Source organism: Tarenaya hassleriana, unplaced genomic scaffold, assembly GCF_000463585.1.
Source record: "Tarenaya hassleriana unplaced genomic scaffold, ASM46358v1 Cleome7, whole genome shotgun sequence".
In the NCBI taxonomy this organism is placed as follows: domain Eukaryota; kingdom Viridiplantae; phylum Streptophyta; class Magnoliopsida; order Brassicales; family Cleomaceae; genus Tarenaya; species Tarenaya hassleriana.
Window position 1 is genome coordinate 671,588 of NW_010969548.1, and position 18,756 is coordinate 690,343.

At 34.1% G+C, this 18,756-nt stretch overlaps 4 protein-coding genes across 4 annotated transcripts; 1 reads left to right on the plus strand and 3 right to left on the minus strand.

The window, feature by feature from the left end:
• Positions 1-2,875: 2,875 nt before the first annotated feature.
• Positions 2,876-4,045, minus strand: LOC104801511 (ervatamin-B-like). The gene is made up of 2 exons (XM_010524821.1): positions 3,589-4,045; positions 2,876-3,450 (listed from the first exon to the last, which is right to left on the minus strand). The coding sequence occupies exons 1-2, from the start codon at positions 4,043-4,045 to the stop codon at positions 2,876-2,878; spliced, it is 1,032 nt and encodes a 343-aa protein (XP_010523123.1).
• A 1,227-nt stretch (positions 4,046-5,272) lies between these two features.
• Positions 5,273-8,681, minus strand: LOC104800523 (U-box domain-containing protein 6). The gene is made up of 2 exons (XM_010523343.2): positions 8,114-8,681; positions 5,273-6,235 (listed from the first exon to the last, which is right to left on the minus strand). The coding sequence occupies exons 1-2, from the start codon at positions 8,578-8,580 to the stop codon at positions 5,374-5,376; spliced, it is 1,329 nt and encodes a 442-aa protein (XP_010521645.1). The 5' UTR covers positions 8,581-8,681; the 3' UTR covers positions 5,273-5,373.
• A 3,817-nt stretch (positions 8,682-12,498) lies between these two features.
• LOC104800524 (cold shock domain-containing protein 4-like) lies at positions 12,499-13,099 on the plus strand. Its single transcript, XM_010523344.2, has one exon. It carries the CDS (start codon positions 12,548-12,550, stop codon positions 12,926-12,928), a length of 381 nt encoding a protein of 126 aa, XP_010521646.1. The 5' UTR covers positions 12,499-12,547; the 3' UTR covers positions 12,929-13,099.
• Positions 13,100-16,161: 3,062 nt separating this feature from the next.
• Positions 16,162-18,756, minus strand: LOC104800525 (N-carbamoylputrescine amidase-like). The gene is made up of 9 exons (XM_010523345.2): positions 18,578-18,756; positions 18,218-18,266; positions 17,647-17,738; positions 17,334-17,485; positions 17,209-17,255; positions 17,078-17,111; positions 16,800-16,966; positions 16,575-16,671; positions 16,162-16,462 (listed from the first exon to the last, which is right to left on the minus strand). The coding sequence occupies exons 1-9, from the start codon at positions 18,673-18,675 to the stop codon at positions 16,296-16,298; spliced, it is 903 nt and encodes a 300-aa protein (XP_010521647.1). The 5' UTR covers positions 18,676-18,756; the 3' UTR covers positions 16,162-16,295.

The window sequence follows — 18,756 nt, forward strand, 5'->3', positions numbered from 1 at the left end:
GGGGGCGGCAGCCGTAGCGGTGGAATCGGATCCCGTGGAGGAAAAGGAGGCAATTCTTCAGGAAAAAGGAAGAGAGACCGGGATGGCGGCGGCGGCGGGGAAGATGGCGGCGGAGATAGTAGCGGTGGTTGCAGCGTTAATTACATTGGTCTAACGTTGTTGTCCGTCTTTCTCAGTACAAGCTATCTGGTTTTGTTATTATAGATTTTAAATGTTATGGACATATCGTTTAATTTGTTTGTTTTTGTAAGTCAATTAATTCCCCGTTTTTCTTTGGTAAAATATTTTTCTTTTTCTGTAAAGAGAATATTCAATTACTATTATTGATTGTATCAAGTGGAATGTAATTTATCATTATACACATTTTGTTCCGTAATTAAGTTGGTTAGCACTCACCAACTAAATCAATAAATCGATTATGTTAATCGGATTTCCAATTTTTGGGTACACGTTCATTAACAAAGGACTTGGTTTCGGAGTTGAATGTCTCAAAATTTTGGATATCTAAACTTACACTATCCTAGTGGACCTAGTTACATTAATTGAGCCGTTATTAAATTTGATTAAGAATTTATCGTTTAGCTAACTTCAAATTAGGGTTTTGGTCCCATACTCAAAATCCGATCTGTATCCAAAAAATGATCGGACTCGGGTTTAAATTTATAGCTCTGAAAAAAAATCGGATTTTCGGATTGAATTCAAATCAGGCTTTAGGTTTAATCGGATTAAATCAGACGGTTTCAACTCGATTTGAAAGTTAAAGATTTAAAACAAAATATAGAAAAAAAATTGAGTCAAATGAAAAAAAAAAGGAAAAAAAAACTTTAATCGAAAGGGTTTAGATACTAGAAATTACCGCATTGCCCATGCATGGCTCCCAACGTGGATAACGGCTCCTTCATTTCCTCGGTCAACGTTCGTACCAGCGAGTCACGGTTCCCGTACCCAAACGTCACCGTTTCAGTCTATTCGTTCCTATTTATTTATTGAGAAAATTTCTGATTTTGCAATTTTAACTTTATATTTTTTATTTTATTAAACTCAATATTTATTATATTTAATAATAAAATATCTATATTTAAAAAAAATGGTAAATACAACCCTAAACACAAAAATTGATTTTGTGCCAACAATTTCATACTAATCACATAAAATATCATCGATTATCTAATATTTAATAATATTAAATAATAAACATAACAAAAAGTTATTAAAAATTATTATAATGTTAATAAGAATAAAATCAAATAATGAAAACTACATATATATACATACACATGTATTATTTAATATATATATATATATGTGTTATATATATGTATGTATATATATGCGTATATATATATGTATATATAATTTTATTATTTTATTTTTATTAGTATTATTATAAATTTTTAATACTTTATTATTTTATTATTTAATATTATTAAATATTAGATAATTGATGATGACATCATCTTTGAAAAGTCAGTTTTGTATTTAGAATTTTATTTTTTAATTTTTTTAAAATGTAAATATTTATTGCTAAATATAGTAAATATAGAGTTTAATAGAAAAAAAAATATAGGATAAAATTACAACTAGAGAAAAATACAGGTTTTTTAATATAATTTTCTCTTATTAAAATTATATGAATTATTTGTTGACGCTATTTCTTATATAAACCGAAAATTCGATGGTTTAATATGAATAGATTGGAATAAAGGATTAACAAATAATTTTACACAATTCTTTATAAATATATCTTAGTTTTATTCTATTTATTTTAATCTAATTCATAATAAAAACTGGTTAATCCCAAAAAAGTCCAAAACTTGTTTAAATATTTCATATAATACCCTAAACTTGTAATTTTCCATAAAAATCCTAAATTTGGTAAAATTTTCAACAAAAATTATAAACTTATCATTTTCTTCCATATAAAATCTTTGACTTGTTCGACCAAAAATTTAATTGGCGTGGCACGACGGATTGCTGACATGGCGCTGATTGAGTAGATACGTCAACGCCACATCATCATTTTTAAAATTAAAATATAAATTTCTAATTTTTGGTCAAATATATATACATATATATCTGTATATATATTAAGTTTATAATTGAAAATTTTAAATATATAAATATATATACATATACCTATATATACATACATACATATATTTTTTTAATCAAATATCTATATATATATATATATATATTTGTATATCTATTAAGTTTATAATTTGAAATTTTAAATATACAAATATTTTAATCAAATATATAAATTTACACATATATAAATATATTTGAATCAAATGTATAAATTTACATATTTTAATCAAATGTATAAATTTACATTAATTTTTAAAATTATGACGTGACGTTGACGTGTCAACTCAGTCAGCGCCATGTCAGTAATTCGTTCGTGCCACGCCATCAAAATTTGCTCGAACAAGTCAAAAGTTTTATATGGAAGAAAATTGTAAATTTATAATTTTTGTGGAAATTTATACCAAATTCAGGGTTTTTTTTTTGTAGAATACTGCAAATTCAGAGTTTTATATGAAACACGTTAACAAGTTTAGATTTTTTCGTGGGACTAACCCTAATAAAAACAATCATTTCTAATCATATCTTCTTCTTGTAATCATTTTTTTAATTCATAACATACAAAAAAAAGTATGAATTTTCTATTTTTTTCCTTTCTTATTTTTCACATTTGTACAATTCATTGAAAATGAGAAGCAAAAACCTCGTCTGTTTTTATCAACCTAAACACGAGCGAATCGATCGAACCATCCATCGTTTGTTAATATGACATATTTGAATTGTCTTAAATTCGTTAGATTCATAATCAAATAAACATTTAAAACATTTATCTTCACTTAGACTTCAACTAAACTACTTCAGTTGTCGGATAAAATGCATATATTGCCAAACCACACTTACCCTCAGGAGCGCCCACGTCTCTTCTGATCTTCATGTAACCTTTCTCGCCCCATCCTTCCCCCCACGAGTTCTTCACCAACCAATACTTCCCCTCTGTCTGGCTCGTCCCATACCCTACGATCGTGACCGAGTGGCTCAGTGTCGTCCCGCACGGCCCATCGTACACTCCGCTCGAGTAACCCCTAAACGACGGATCTATGTTCACTCCGACCGGTTGTCTCGCCACCACCTTCATCAGCTCCTTCTCGTTGTTCTGAATGACCACGTACCATCTGATTCTTGCGGCGGGTGGAACGTTAGATCGGCACGATTGCTGCGATGCGCTGTAAGGGTAGTCTTTATCGGAAGCAATGCCGTTCTTGATTATGTATTGCAACGCTCTATCCGGGAATCCGGATCGACAACCTTTCTGATATGTATCACAGTCTACGAGTTGTTGTTCGGACAAAGATACGAGATTGCCTGTTGCGATCTTTGTCAGTCCTTCCACCGCCCCTACAGCCGCGAACGCCCAACAAGCTCCTAATGTTTTGGATGTATTTAATTCGGTGGAGTCAACTAGCTTGATCTAATGTAATAATTCCATGATCTAATGTAATAATTTCTCTGAAAAAATGCAATTAGTAAACATCGTATTCTGGTTAGAGCAGACTAAATTACCGCATTGTCCCTGGTTCTTGACAGGGGTCACAGCCCCTTGTGTCCTCCAGTCCACGTTCTCGGGAAGATTATCTGCTTCACTCACATTCACATACCTTAGCGTATTCGTTTCATCAGGTCCCGGCAAAGATGTTCCATTTATGATCTCATCGGACAGTCTTAGTCCCGTGAAAGTGGAACGAAATTCCTCGTCGGTCATATCAGAGAACTGGTTAATGCCCAACTTGTACGTTGCATTCCCGTTTCTGTTGAAGTTCTCGATGAACTCTAAGTTCTTCTTGAAGATCTCGAACCTTATCTGTTTCTCGGATTCGTCTGCGTAAACATGGCCATATGTAGCCATCCATTGCTCGTGCTTCGCTATGATTGACGACGATTCGGCCGCGCCATTTCGACGAGAGGTGGCTGTAGAGATTGTGGAGCTCACAAGGATGGTTAGGATCAGAATTAGAACCATTGACGAGTCCATGTTCTTAGGGTAATTTGTAATTAATTACAGTATGAGAATGTTGTGTTTATATAGAGATGTGTTTCATCCATTCTCACGTATCTTTGTGTAAAATCAAGAGAATGGAATGAAAGGTGGAAAATTGATTATAAAAAAAAAGGTGGAAAATAAAAATTCACGAGAGGAAAAAAAAAAGAAATGTAGAAGAAGTTAATAGTCAATTAATATATAATGGATCTGATTGCATAAAATCTGTCAAAGATAGATTTGCTTTTACATCTTTGTCTATATCCTTCGTACATTACTCTTCATAATACAAGAAAATCAAATTAGCAACATTTCGATATATTGTTTAAAATGGAAAAGAAAATTATGGGAATACTTGAGAAGATGGGAAAATATATATACAATATTAATAAGAATAAAATCAAATATTTTAAGAATGCAAAAGAATATACAAAAGAAGAAAATTGTTAAAAAAAAAGGAAAAAAATACAAACAAGGACAAGTAGAAGAAAAAAAGGGAAGAAACTAAAATATAATTTTTTAAAAGAAAAAGAAAGATTGAATTCTTTCCCTCGTAGGGGTATTTTGATACCTTAAAAAAAATAATTGTAATGGTTGATATTGTACAAAAGATGTATTCGACCATAAAGTACATAAAACTTTTCATCACTAAATATCTATATTTCCTCTAACTGATTGATACTCCTTAATATACCCTTTTTTGTTGCATAAAAATAATGAAAGTTTATTTACTTTCTAAAAGAAAGAGAAACGATGGCCACATTTTAAAAACATAAAACAAACTTTAATATTAAATTTTTATCTGCAATTCACTATCAAGAATTGTGGAATAACATTTTATGATTTATTTTAACAGACTAAATAAATATATTCAAATAATGTGAAAGAAAAACAAGAAAAATATTTATATTCATTTGATTATAAGTATTTATATAAATTTTGAATAAAATATTCTAATATATAGTCTAATTTAATATATAAATTTTATTATAATTATCTAGATTTTTTAACTAAATATCTAGATATTTTATATATATAATAAAAGTTCTAGAAATTGGATTATGAATTAATTTTAGATTTGATCAGATTTATTTTGGATAAATGATCTCAAATTAAATTTAACTCAAAATTAATTTAATCTACATAAACTTAACCAAAGGCAAACGTGATTCAAATAATCGTGGCAACCCATGCCTTAATTTGTAGAGATACATATAGAACCCAAGTCAAATCATAAGGCTTTGGAGAGATTCACTTTACATTTACTTTTATTTAATTTTGATTCACAATAAATAAAAAAGAAAGAAAAATCAATAAGGCAAGCTCTTAGATCTTGTACTAATGATCAAAGACTTGAGCCTTGAAGCTTGACTCTCCATATCTACATTTGCTCTTCTTGTTATCATCTCCATGTTCTTACGCAAACTCTCCTTCACCAGATTCTTCATCATCATCTTACCTTCTTGAGCCGATCTCTGACTCATCGGTGACCCCATTCCAGGGCTGACCCGACCAGTTTGTGGACCCGAATGCGGACCCATCCGTACATGTCTCTCGTCCTTGAACCACTGCAACAATTTCACCGCTCTCTTCTGAGCCAGAGGACTTCCAAGTAGACTAACCTCGACAAGCACCGGCACGATCCCTGCCTTTGCCATTTTTTCGCGTTGGCTCCAACTCTGGTGAGCCAATACCATCAAGATATAAGCCGAGTATTCTTGGCATTTCGGTTTATCTTCCCATGTCAGAATCTCGATGAGACTTTCGGGGACAAGTAAGCTATCTTCCATTGCCTTTTTTCCCATCTGGGTCACAGCCAGTTGGCCTAAAGTCGCCAAAGCCTTCTCCGACAAATCTTTTTCGGACATCAAGCGCAGTAGAGTTTGTACCCCTCCGTTTGAGACCAAAGGTCCTGCATTGTCCAGCACGGGAGAGAGGTTGTTTAAGGTTGCTAGGCATGTCTCCTTGGTCTTGATATCCGTAGAATCCGAGTTCATAGTTTGGATCAGAAACGGTAGAATCTCTGATGAATCGACAGGGAAATGTGCATTCGCTAGAGATGACAACAAATGCAGAAGCTCTGCGAATTCGTGCCTCGATGATTGGTCGAGGGCTTCGACGTTTTCCGGCAGTTTCGAACATATTCCAGCATTCACCATCAGCGTCTTGTTCCTGGAGTAGGAGAAAAGAAGCCGAATCATAGTTAGGAGGGAAGCAACTAAACCCTAGCTTTTCTTCTTCCTTTATATCTATATATATATATATATGTGCGTGTGTGTGTATCTCTTAATTTGACAAAACTTTGGAAGTAATCCGACAAATTGGGATTTTAACGAAGTTCTGGTAGAGCGGTTGGATCACACGTCATAAGACTTCAAGTCAATGGAAAACTCCAAAATAAAATAGCTAACCTGCTGTATACGCGCATATATATATATATATATATATATATGTTAGTTTTAGATCCTCTACATTTATATTAATTCTCGTACGAGCATTGCTAGATTGTGTCTTAAGATTGTCGATGCATCGCGCATATGCTCAGTTGCGTATGGCATATATACAAATCAAATAAATGGTATTATATGATAAAATTCATATTTATATTTCAACCAAAAAAAATTCATATTTATATAGATGCACACATGCGAATGTAAAAATGCGACCTAACCAAAAAAACAATTAATTTAGCTGTATATGACTAAATATGTCAACGAGATTCTAAGATTTCGGGTCTACGTTGAAAGTCAACACAATAATACATTTTTATAAAATCTGATGATTATAATTATATATTCATATGTATACACACGCATATGTAGGTATATGGAATCTGATCTCCAACTTTACCATGATCTGATTGGTCAGAAAAGAAGTGGACATTTAGCAAGAGACAGAAATGGTTGACGAACTAACGGGATTTGTCTCTCTCCCCACTAATCTGTCCTACTCGGAAAATCTTGGTTGTCATTAAATTAAATATTTATTTTTGGTAATTAAATTAGAAGTCCATTGTAATCCGTAACGTTATTTATTACTAATAAACATGAAGAGTTTTATTTTAATTGCTGTCCTACTCGGAGTATATGTTCATTACATTTAATTATTAGTGTTAATTTAAATGCTAATTAACTCAATCATAATATGTTTATAGAAGTAAAAATAAACACGGCATTAGAGAATATTACGTTACCCATCCGTACTAGATGGTATACAAAGTATATACGTGCACATTTTTCTACAAAAAATATACGTACAAATGAAAAAATGTGAAAATGCGATATCTAACTTATTGCATAGATCGAAATATTCCCTAACAAAATATAATAGACAAAGAAGGCCACGTGAGAGAGTGAAACGTCCTCCATTCTTCAAGAGTCAAAGTGGACCTCCCCGTGGGATCCACTATATATTCGCTTATTTCAATTATTTGTGCTAATAATGATATGAGGAATTGCACCTAAAGTCAAAATCGTCCGACTAGATGACTTTGTATATATTCATATATTTGAATATTAATTTCTTGAACAAACTAAAATTAAATAACCATGCTCTGCCCACTAAATCTATATTTCTTAGAAAATTCAAGCGGCATGGTTCCAAAAGGCATAGTCCCAATTTTTCAAAAACGCAATGAATGGGATAAGGCCTAACAATATCATTTCATGTTGACCGTGAACCAAATCCAAAACGTCTTAATCTAAAATGATGATATTCCAAGAAATGTATAAATCTTTCAAGCCTAGCTTTTAATAATTTCCATTTTTTTCACTTAAGTTGATGATTTTATACACAATTTTTTAATAGAAAAACGAACATGTAAATGATATTCAAGAAAATGACAAACTGAATACTTAGTTTTAATTGTCATGCATCAAGAAAAAATGTCTTTCAAATCCCTGTTTTACTTCTATTTGGTCTTTTAAATTAATTCTCTATATCATGAAAATCATAAATATTAAATAGTTAAGGTGCTTCGTATTCCAAATTTTGTATATTTTCATTCAATTCTAATACGATATTTAGGCAAACCATTTAGACAGAACTTACGTGTAAGTTCCATGAGCAAGCTGAATAAGAGCCCTCACGGCGGCTCTCCGGTGGCCGGCGACCTCCGTCGCTGCCATGGAAACAAGAACCTGAATGACGCCGAGCTCCGCCATTAGCCGCCGAGTCTTCCCGTCTTCTCCGGCGAGCCTCTCGATTTCTCCGGCGGCGGCTTCCTTCTCGTCCCAGCTCCCGAAGTGAAGCTTCTTCACCGTCCTCTGCAACATGACGGTTTCTTCTTCATTACCACCCTCCGATTTCCTCTCCGCGGTCTCCGGCGAGGCTTGGTCGGAATCTTGGTGGGTGATTCTTGATTTTTCCGGCGAGGAGGGCGGAAGGGTTCGTTTTCTGGGTGTTGCTCTGTTTTTCATCAAGATACCGCGAATTCGGGTGAAGAATTGGAGCTTCACGTATTGAAGTAACCAAACAGAAGAAGAAGAAGACATGGGTTGTGATCGAGACGAAGACATGATGGAGATGAAGTACTGTTTTGTTAGTGGGTTCTTGTATGGCTTTTATATTCTGTCAAATATTAGGCACAGCATTGATCCCGTGACATTGTTTTTTTTTTTTAAATTTATTAAATATGAAAATTAATTGGTGTTTTTATTAAATTTATTAAATATGAAAAGTAACTTGTGTTTTTTTTATGTCCTGGGTATGGGTTGTTATTAATCTTTTTTCTTTTTAATTAAAACAGAGTTGAACCGTAATTATGCCCCGTCGTTGACAAGTATGGCCTTTTATTGTCCTTATGGTCCTCCAGAAAAATATACATGTACATATATATCTATGTGCCCTTATATATATATATATATATATATGCATATATGTACATGTATATATATCGTTTTCTCTAGGTCAAACGGGTGACGCTTTGTGCATTTATTATAATCTTTTTGGCCGGCTATATCTATATATTTTTTTAATAATTCAGAAATTCATCCCATCTTTATACCATTTATATATTCCAGAGAATCGGAAAAGTGCAGGTGAAAAGTGTCTCTCTCCACGTTTGAATTTAAACACGGGATAAAAGCATGTTTTGCATGTTCTATTAACACTATGCCACCCAAGTTTAGATTTATATATCTATATCTATATATACTAATATGTAGTTGTTTCGATATTGGCTTATTCCAAAACTAATATTCCAAAAAATTGTATTTTCTATCATGCTATAATTTGGTGACAAATATTGAAACTAAAATTAAAAAAAAAACACTCTAAAAATATCAATAAAACATTAAAGATCGCAATATTTTTCACTTATATTGATCGAATTATTCGAAGAGCATATGATTATCTTGAATTGGGTGAATATGGAATAGAATCATTGATTTGGAAAGAAACCCAAAGTTTTTGAAATGAAAATCAACCTCATGGAATATCACATTTTTAGAAACTAAAGCAAACCTTAGTTTCTAAATATTCTTTCTCAGAAAATCATCCGGAAGATTCAGAAATCGAATTTTAAAAAAAAATAATCGTAAAAGGATTTTGAACTCTCGAATCATAAGCGGTTTCCATTGCAGAGAAAGAACGAAGAAGGGATATTGAAGCAAATTTCCTCTTCCAATTCAAAAATATTAAACACGTGGTCTTTTATTAAGAGAAATGGAGAATCAATAAACCGGACTAAACCGATTTCCTAGTATTCAAATAAATATCATATTTGTAACCCTCTCGTCTTAGACAAGAGCAAAGAAATTCATATACCCTCTTGAAAACTACTAAATATAAATATATTTAAAAAATTTACCATTTCTTAATGAAATTTGAAAAATAATAAATAAAAAAAAGGCTAATTTGATGGAAGAAGGAATATTAGGTACCCCACATGCAGGGGAACACCCTTGTCCCTTCTTTATTCTCACTAAACACGACAACACATCAATACTTAATTTTTTGATGGGATTATTGATTAATCACTTAATTAATAATCGAAACATTTTGGCTTAACTAATAGGATCATGTGTATGTGTGGATTTGAGTATAATTAAGTTTAATTATGGCTAATTAACGTAATACTATTGTTTATTGTTGAAAAAAAATCGCCCTATATGTATATATAATAAACTCTTAATATTAAGAAAATCTAAACTACATATAAAATATGATATTGCACAAAATTTAATATCATAGAAATTATAGATATGAAATATGTTCTAGTGAAATTAGACGATTATTTATTTATTTTTAATATAATATTGGTTCTACAAACAGTTTTTGTCTTCAACGTTTTCTTTATGTCTGGAAGTTATTGTTACTCCAAATATATATATATATATATATGTAATAGAAAAAGTAATATTATTTAAGTTCTTCATATTCAAAGGCAATGTTTTAGCAAATTTCAATAATAAAAAATATTTGTTCTTTTCTTTTTTTTTCGGATTCCGGATCCATTTTTAATTGGTATATATACCCCCAAATTCAGACGGAGGACAATATGAAAATGGCGTAAGAATATGAAAACCCCATGACTACTAATACTATACCACATTCACCATTCGAAATCGTTAGAAAGATTAAGAAGAATTATTATATATTTGTTGTACACTAATTTTATTGCATACGACATTTTCATCTCTTTGTAAAATACGTTAATTAATACCATAATCAGACGAAAACAATATAGGGTCCATTAAGATATGACGTCTCATCAGTTTTGATTTGAAATGAGAGTTTACAATAGTCTCTGGATGAAGTTACCGAGAAAAAACAAAGATTTTATAAAGGCCGTTGGAGTTTTTAGAGTTTTTACAATCCAAAAACCAAAAAAATTATCATTCAAGTTTTCACAAATTGTTTTTCCTAAAAACTTGGAAAACTATTTTAGTGGAAAAATCAAAGAAAAATCAAAAGCTACCTCTTTTTAGTTTTCAAATATTATAGAATCCAAAAACCAAAAACCAAAAATTAAAAACCAAAATCCAAAAACTAAAACGAAAAATCCAAAATAAAGCCTTGAATGGAGATAGTTTTTATTTTGGATTTTTTGTTTTAGTTTTTGGATTTTGGTTTTTAGTTTTTGGTTTTTAGCTTTTAGATTTTATAATATTTGAAAACTAAAAAAAAGTAGCTTTTGGTTTTTCATTGATTTTTTTCCCTAAAATGACTTTCCAAGTTTTTAGGAAAAGTAATTTTGTAAAAACTTGAATGATTTTTTTTTTTGGTTTTTGGATTCTAAAACTCCAAAAACTCCTACCATTCAAGGTCAAAACTCATCCCAGCCAAAATAAAATAAAAAGAGTTGAATGTTTAACCGGTGAAAAGGAAGAGTAAATCGTTTATTCCGTCCCTATTTCAAATTTAAATTTGGTGAAAAAACGTATAATTCAAAGTATATGATTAATTTATGACTCCATAATTAGTTGAATCTTGGTAAAGAATACCGGATTATAAAAAAAAATGGTCTCATAATACCATTAATATTTATTGGATAGGAATAGAACTCACCAAATTAACCCGAAAATTGGGTATATGATTGGGCTTGGAAAAGGCTTTGGGCTGACTAAATTAGGCCCAATCACTAAACATTCCAAAGCCATAAATTGCCATATTTGCCACCTGTCGTTCGTCCGAGTCAAACTTGACTTTTATTTTTTTTTTGCTCGAGTCAAATCTGACAATTTTATGTGTATCACAAGCTTTTTTATTATTTTATGTTTCTTTTTTTTTTAAAAATTTCATCCTTAATATTGTTGCTTTCCCTATTGCATTACATTGCATTGGGACCCACCTCCACATGCTGAAATTTTATAGACCCATGGAAATGGTCCAACAATTTATTTGAATTTTTAAAAATTCTATATGAAAATAGTTTTCTAGACCAATAATTAATTACGATCTCTACATTTTCTTTGTGAATTCATTTTAATGTTGAGCAATAAAACATATTATGCTATTGAGTGTCCTGTCCATTGACATAATTGTAAAATAATATATATATTATTATTATTTTATACTCGTCTCCTTTTATATATGCAAAGTATGCAATGATGACACCTGCACATAGATAATGAGGTTTTTTTGGATAAATTAATAAATAAATAAAGGGGTTTGGTCTTATCCTTCTTCGAAATTTCCATGGAACTATAATAACCATTATTGAAATATAACATTAACAGTGTTAGTTATGACGACATTATCAACTTCCAAAACATGAAAACTGCCGAAAAGCTTTTACCAAAAAAAAGAAAAGAAAAGGAAAACTGCTAAAAAGCTGTTTCTGGGCAATTTCTGAAATATTTCTTGGCAACCACTTGGACCGCGTAATTGGAAATCTTATTATTCAAAAATAAATATGGACCCAACATACGCATACAATATATATATATATATATATATATATATGCAGAAATTAAAAACACGTCTTGATTTCAAGTTATAAATAGGTAGAAAGACAGCGGTGCCTAAAATCACAAGAAAGCAATGGGTTTGAAAAAAGCACTGATGATTTTGTACTTTCTGCTCTTCCTTCACTTCCTCACCGTTCGCTCACGACCCTTACACGCGGCCTCCGGCGGTCCCAACCTCCCGGCTCCGGCGGAGATCGACGGCGATGGGTTTGCCGGTAAAACACGTGAAATCACGGCGGTCGTCAGGAGAGGCGGCGGAGCCCGTGGCGGAGGCGGAGGCGGTCGTGGGAGAGGATTCGGCGGCCGTGGCGGCCGTGGCGGAGTGATTCCAGTTTATGCGGCGGGGTCCCACCGCCGAGGACATAGTTCTACCGGTCAGAGTCTCAAACCGGGATCCGGTTCTGTCGGTTTCTTGGGATTGTCGGTTTGGGCAGGTTTGATGTTTATGTTTTAGGGTTTGGTTTTTTTTTCTTTCGGGGTTCCGGTTTTCGTAAGATTGGATCAACACGGACGTAGTGTAAGTGCGCGTAATGAAATGTCTAAAAACTAGTTTGGTAATGCAGACATATTAGGTTTGATTAAGGTCGGTTTGGTTTGATTTAATATACTTAATTTTAAATATATATATATATATATATATATAATTATTTGTTGTTTATTTATTTTATAATAGAGCACGAGAAAATTTCTCCCATTGATTATATATTTTCAGATCAACCGTTTAAATCCGTTTAAATAAGTTTTCAGTATTGTAAGTTGTAACAACACACAATGACAAAAGCCATTTGTGTATTGATGCAAGGGCCGACGGTCCGACCAACAAATACAAATATTTATTGAAATAAATAATTAATGGTATCGTTATATGGTGCGACCATAAAACCTTATATTAGTATCTACTTGGAGTGCTAATCAACTTGCCACTACATTTTCTTATTTTTACCACATGTTAATTTTAGCAATGTCCTTGAAGAGGACAAAAAATGGCCGAAAACGTTTCTTATCGTTGTTTAATTTAAATTTATACGCCATTTGTCAATCACTTTTGGTTTTTAATATAGGTGTCACTTTTGAAAATTCCACACCACATTTAGAAAAATAAAATATGATAAAGTAATTAGCGCACCATTAAGTAAAGCGTTATCCTCTAATTTCTTAAAAAAAATGCGGCATCTTTGAATTAAAATACAAAATTATAACTTTTTTATTTAATATCTAAAGTAGGTATGGAAATAATAAAACTGAAAATATTTAATTACACGTCCAACAAATCAAAAGTATTTAGCCGTAAAGGGTGTTTTTCCGATGGCGCCCATGGGTCCTATGTCTTTGTTTTCCAACCGAACCTATATAAGCTCTGATAAGGTTAGAGCTCACATATACATACATATATATATATATATATACCCCTCTTTGTTTTATAAGTAAAGTTGAATATTTTTATGTTGTAGAAGCCTTTCTTCATCTTCAATGTCATTAAAAAAATATAAGAAAAATATTAAAAACACCTATAATTTTAAAATATATCGTAACAAATTCTAAACTGCAAATCCACATAAATATTTATTTTTATAAAAACATTAAAAATATATATTTCCTATTAATTTATACATATTGTTATTTAAATTGAAAATATCTTTAAGATATTAATTTATTCTTAAAAAATACTTTTAAAATTCAGACTTGAAATGTATAAATGATCTAATATATATGATATATTTTTTTTTATGTTTTTACAAAGATGGTTTGTTTATTTGGATCTAACGATAGAAGTTGTTTTAATAAGACCGAATCTTATGGTGTGACTCGTTAAAATAGATTAGATAGTTAGTTTCTTCATTTGTAATGTTCTAAGTATAAATAGATTATAACATCTAGATTGGAAAGGAATTTTGCTCTATCCTTTACCGAGCCACTCAAATTTGAATATCTTCACTATATCTTTTATCGGTTGACTCACTCAATCTTAAGTATCTTCAATAGTAAAATGTTGCGAGAAGAGATATAAAAATTTTTCGAGAGACACCAAAATGAAGAATTCGATAAGGGAAGGAAGTATTTCCCTCCAATATCCTGAGATGTTACATGCAAACATAAGGAGTATGGGAAGCTGTGGAATCCCGAGGGCCTTTGCTCCGTGGAGTTTTCACAAGGATCTTCAACCGAATATTGAAAGCTTCGATCGGTTCATGAGCAGAGGATATTGAAGGGAAACCCTTTCTTCTCTCATCGAATCCTCGTTTCGGTGTTTCACGGAGGATCTCTCTTCACCACAGTCTCTTCACCACGTGCAAAAGGGTCGGGGCAGGTTACAGTTCTGCACGGAGGGGCTCGGCTCCGAGAGCTCTGACGAAGCAGAGCACATAACAACATTGTTTGCTTTTTCGAAGAAGCTAACTGGTATCACCATGCTCAACTCCTTTGCAAGCGTCTGCATCCTGTGAAGCATTACATGTAAAAGATATCGTGAAACAACGTTAGGACACTTGATAAATCTCAAAATCCCACTCTCTAAATTGGTGAAAGTACGCAACGACACTTAAGGCATAGCGAGACAGATGTGTCAAGATGAACAGGACAGTTGATGAAGTAATTCAACCTTGCAATTGTGGGATGGTCCTTGTAAGGCTTGGCTCGTCGAAAGAAGTCCTCTCTTTGAGCTTGACAAAAGTAATATCCCTCGAAAAGCTCCTGTATTGACAACACATGGATGTAAGAATGTAAACTTAATGTAGAAACCAAACACAACACCTCCTTTCATTGAGCCAGGCAACATCAATCACAAACCCTAATGTCCGGAAACAGGTAACATCAATCGGACGCCAGTGATGAAGAACCCCCCGATTCATATTCAGACCGAGCATTCTGTCCATACTTAAATACTGGAGAGACAGCATAAGACAGTCACGAGATTCTATAAATCAAATACACTACAACTAGGTTGAGGTAGCAACGTATACAGCTTGCTCGCCCATACCTACAAACAAGTGTCTTGGCTCTTTCCTTTTCCTTGTGCGTTGAGAAAACGCAGACTTTATGACAGAACAAAAAACACAGATGACAACGAAATGGGTCACTTGAACTAACTATTAGAACCCAAACTAGTAAAGTGTAGCTATGTCGTTCAGAATTGAAGTCAGTGACAAGCGGGAGGCCGTGTGTTCGGTTCGAGAGGTACATAGAAGACGGGAGGTTCGTGCTGATCGAGACTTGGGTTCCGACACACGAGGTTTTGCGAGCTAGCAGGGAAGGTGGACGGTTAAGGCTCAGTTTTGTTCAGATGGATGATGATGAGAAGTTTCAAGAGCAATACAGAGACGAAACCGAGGATGGGAATCGGGAAACAAGCAAGGGAGAACGAAGAGAAGCGTGAAAGTAAAGAAACCGATCGAGAGACGAACCTGGATTATGTCGAAGGATTCCAATTCCATGTCCTTGGCAAAATGTGCCTTCGTTGCTTTTTCTTGTAACTCTTTCTGCATCAAATTCTCTTCAGGGACAGAGTAAGAGACAATCTACAAGTGTTTTTCCTCACAAAATCCAATGTTGTTTTGCAAGAACTCAACATGCTGTTTAAACGCCTTAGTGTACACTCACTCCCTAAACCCAAACCCTAATACTACTGATAACTCTCTCCGGAGAAGACGATATAGCCACAGAGAATTCTTGAATTGTATGCATTAAGAATGGGAAACCAAGGGAAATCCGTTATGGGTTCTTTATTATTGGACTGTTAAAGCTGAAACAACAATAGTTATTCAAAAGTGACTGAGGCATAGTTTTTTTTTTACCTCAATACTTTAGCAAACAGCAGCATGAAACTATAGATTGCCGTCCAAAGTCAGAAGCACCTTGTATAAATCAGGACGGCGATCCCGGAATACTCCCCAACTACTCCTCTTGTACTTGATCTTGTCGAGATCGAATTGCGCCACAAGAACAGCTTCCTCTTTGTCATCGGCCTCGGCTACAATCTCGCCTGTTGGTCCTGTCATAACCCAGCGATGGGAAATATGTTAGCTCGTATGGAAGATGAATCAATCTGCATTTAAAATTTCAAAGTCAATGGTATAACCTAAAATTCTGTTAAATGTCGGTACCTGCTATGAAAGAATTCCCGTAGAAAGTGATCTGACTGAGCCCGTGCTCTGTTTCAATTGTTTCTTTACCTACGCGATTTGAAGCTACTAAGGGCACCTGAAACCCGGCATATTCCTCAACTTGTTAGATAACCATCACAAAACTTAATTGTTAAACGACTTGTTTAATGGAGTCAGTCCACAACCATATCCATAACCAAAGTAGTAGAACTAACAATAGCTTACCACGTTAGCTCCAGCATGCCCCTGCATCACTCTCTTCCAGTGATCACGAGAATCAAGGCCAGAGTCTTGCGGCTCGGAACCAATGGCGGTGGGATAAAACAATATTTCCGCACCCTGAAGAACCATTGCTCGAGCTGCCTCGGGAAACCACTGATCCCAGCATATAGCTAAACCGACAATGCACCACACGCTTTGGTTTTCATGCCATCAACTTGCGATATTATGCGTAACAGAGAACTGCTATATGAAATTATAGACGTTTGAATAGAACATCTTACCTACTCCGATTTTCGCAAACTTCGTCTGGAAGACCTGTCCAGATCAAGGAGTCGTTATCAAAACTTTGTAGTAAAAAACATGACTGACAATAGATATGTTGCAATTTAACATTCTTCTCTGTCACATTCACCTTGAAGCCAGTGTCCCCGGGATTGAAGTAAAACTTCTCCTGATAGCCTGAAAGTTAAAAAATACAAAAGTAAAAGATAAAGCTAGCATAAATTCCAGTTATTTCCAACTCCAAAGGTGACTCACCAGGTCCATCGGGAATATGAGACTTCCTATAAAGTCCCAGGTCAGTTCCATCAGCATCAATTACGGCTATCGAATTGAAATAAGCATTGTTTGCTTTTTCGAAGAAGCTAACTGGTATCACCATGCTCAACTCCTTTGCAAGCGTCTGCATCCTGTGAAGCATTACATGTAAAAGATATCGTGAAACAACGTTAGGACACTTGATAAATCTCAAAATCCCACTCTCTAAATTGGTGAAAGTACGCAACGACACTTAAGGCATAGCGAGACAGATGTGTCAAGATGAACAGGACAGTTGATGAAGTAATTCAACCTTGCAATTGTGGGATGGTCCTTGTAAGGCTTGGCTCGTCGAAAGAAGTCCTCTCTTTGAGCTTGACAAAAGTAATATCCCTCGAAAAGCTCCTGTATTGACAACACATGGATGTAAGAATGTAAACTTAATGTAGAAACCAAACACAACACCTCCTTTCATTGAGCCAGGCAACATCAATCACAAACCCTAATGTCCGGAAACAGGTAACATCAATCGGACGCCAGTGATGAAGAACCCCCCGATTCATATTCAGACCGAGCATTCTGTCCATACTTAAATACTGGAGAGACAGCATAAGACAGTCACGAGATTCTATAAATCAAATACACTACAACTAGGTTGAGGTAGCAACGTATACAGCTTGCTCGCCCATACCTACAAACAAGTGTCTTGGCTCTTTCCTTTTCCTTGTGCGTTGAGAAAACGCAGACTTTATGACAGAACAAAAAACACAGATGACAACGAAATGGGTCACTTGAACTAACTATTAGAACCCAAACTAGTAAAGTGTAGCTATGTCGTTCAGAATTGAAGTCAGTGACAGTACTCTTAATCACGCAACAATTACCTGAATAAGAGCGATATTCGCCCCCTTTGCGTGTGCCTCTCTAACAAGCCTGTATACGCAAACGAGCATCTTCTCAGACACCGAACATATTCAGACAGAGAATACTAAGCAAACCCTGTATTAGGTATCTGATTTCGATCTTAGAGAGTTCAACGTAGCCAAGATCGAGTACGAAAACCAAACGATTACAGGAAAATTGTGATTCGATGTCCAAAAACAGACAAAATCAACTGCCTAACATCGCCGAGCAGGCTACAGAAATGTTTTTTTTTTTGTTGCAGAAATCAAAATTTCGGAGACAGAGACAAGGAGCAACAAAGATGCTGAAACAAGGGGATTCGTGCCGGGAGAGAGACGAACCGTTCGGCAGTGGCCAGATTGTCGGAGACATCGTCGGAGCAAGCGAATTGCAGAGCTGAAACCACCACTTCTCGAGCTTTTCTCCCTCCATCTTCCATACTTCTCTCTCTCTTCTCCAATAATGCTTAGGCGAGTGAGAGAGGATGACAAAGACCGACGGCGGCGGTGACTGACAGGAG

What these genes read in the sequence shown, in the direction of transcription:
- LOC104800525 (XM_010523345.2), bottom strand. Translation starts at nt 18,675, where the DNA reads ATGGAAGATGGAGGGAGAAAAGCTCGAGAAGTGGTGGTTTCAGCTCTG. An exon ending in GACCATCCCACAATTGCAAG is followed by an intron (nt 17,486 to 17,646) that starts GTTGAATTACTT and finishes AATGCTTCACAG; the next exon opens with GATGCAGACGCTTGCAAAGG. An exon ending in GGCATGCTGGAGCTAACGTG is followed by an intron (nt 16,672 to 16,799) that starts GTAAGCTATTGT and finishes GCCGGGTTTCAG; the next exon opens with GTGCCCTTAGTAGCTTCAAA.
- LOC104800524 (XM_010523344.2), top strand. Translation starts at nt 12,548, where the DNA reads ATGGGTTTGAAAAAAGCACTGATGATTTTGTACTTTCTGCTCTTCCTT.
- LOC104801511 (XM_010524821.1), bottom strand. Translation starts at nt 4,045, where the DNA reads ATGGTTCTAATTCTGATCCTAACCATCCTTGTGAGCTCCACAATCTCT. An exon ending in CAAGAACCAGGGACAATGCG is followed by an intron (nt 3,451 to 3,588) that starts GTAATTTAGTCT and finishes CCAAAACATTAG; the next exon opens with GAGCTTGTTGGGCGTTCGCG.
- LOC104800523 (XM_010523343.2), bottom strand. Translation starts at nt 8,580, where the DNA reads ATGTCTTCGTCTCGATCACAACCCATGTCTTCTTCTTCTTCTGTTTGG. An exon ending in CTTGCTCATGGAACTTACAC is followed by an intron (nt 6,236 to 8,113) that starts GTAAGTTCTGTC and finishes CTCCTACTCCAG; the next exon opens with GAACAAGACGCTGATGGTGA.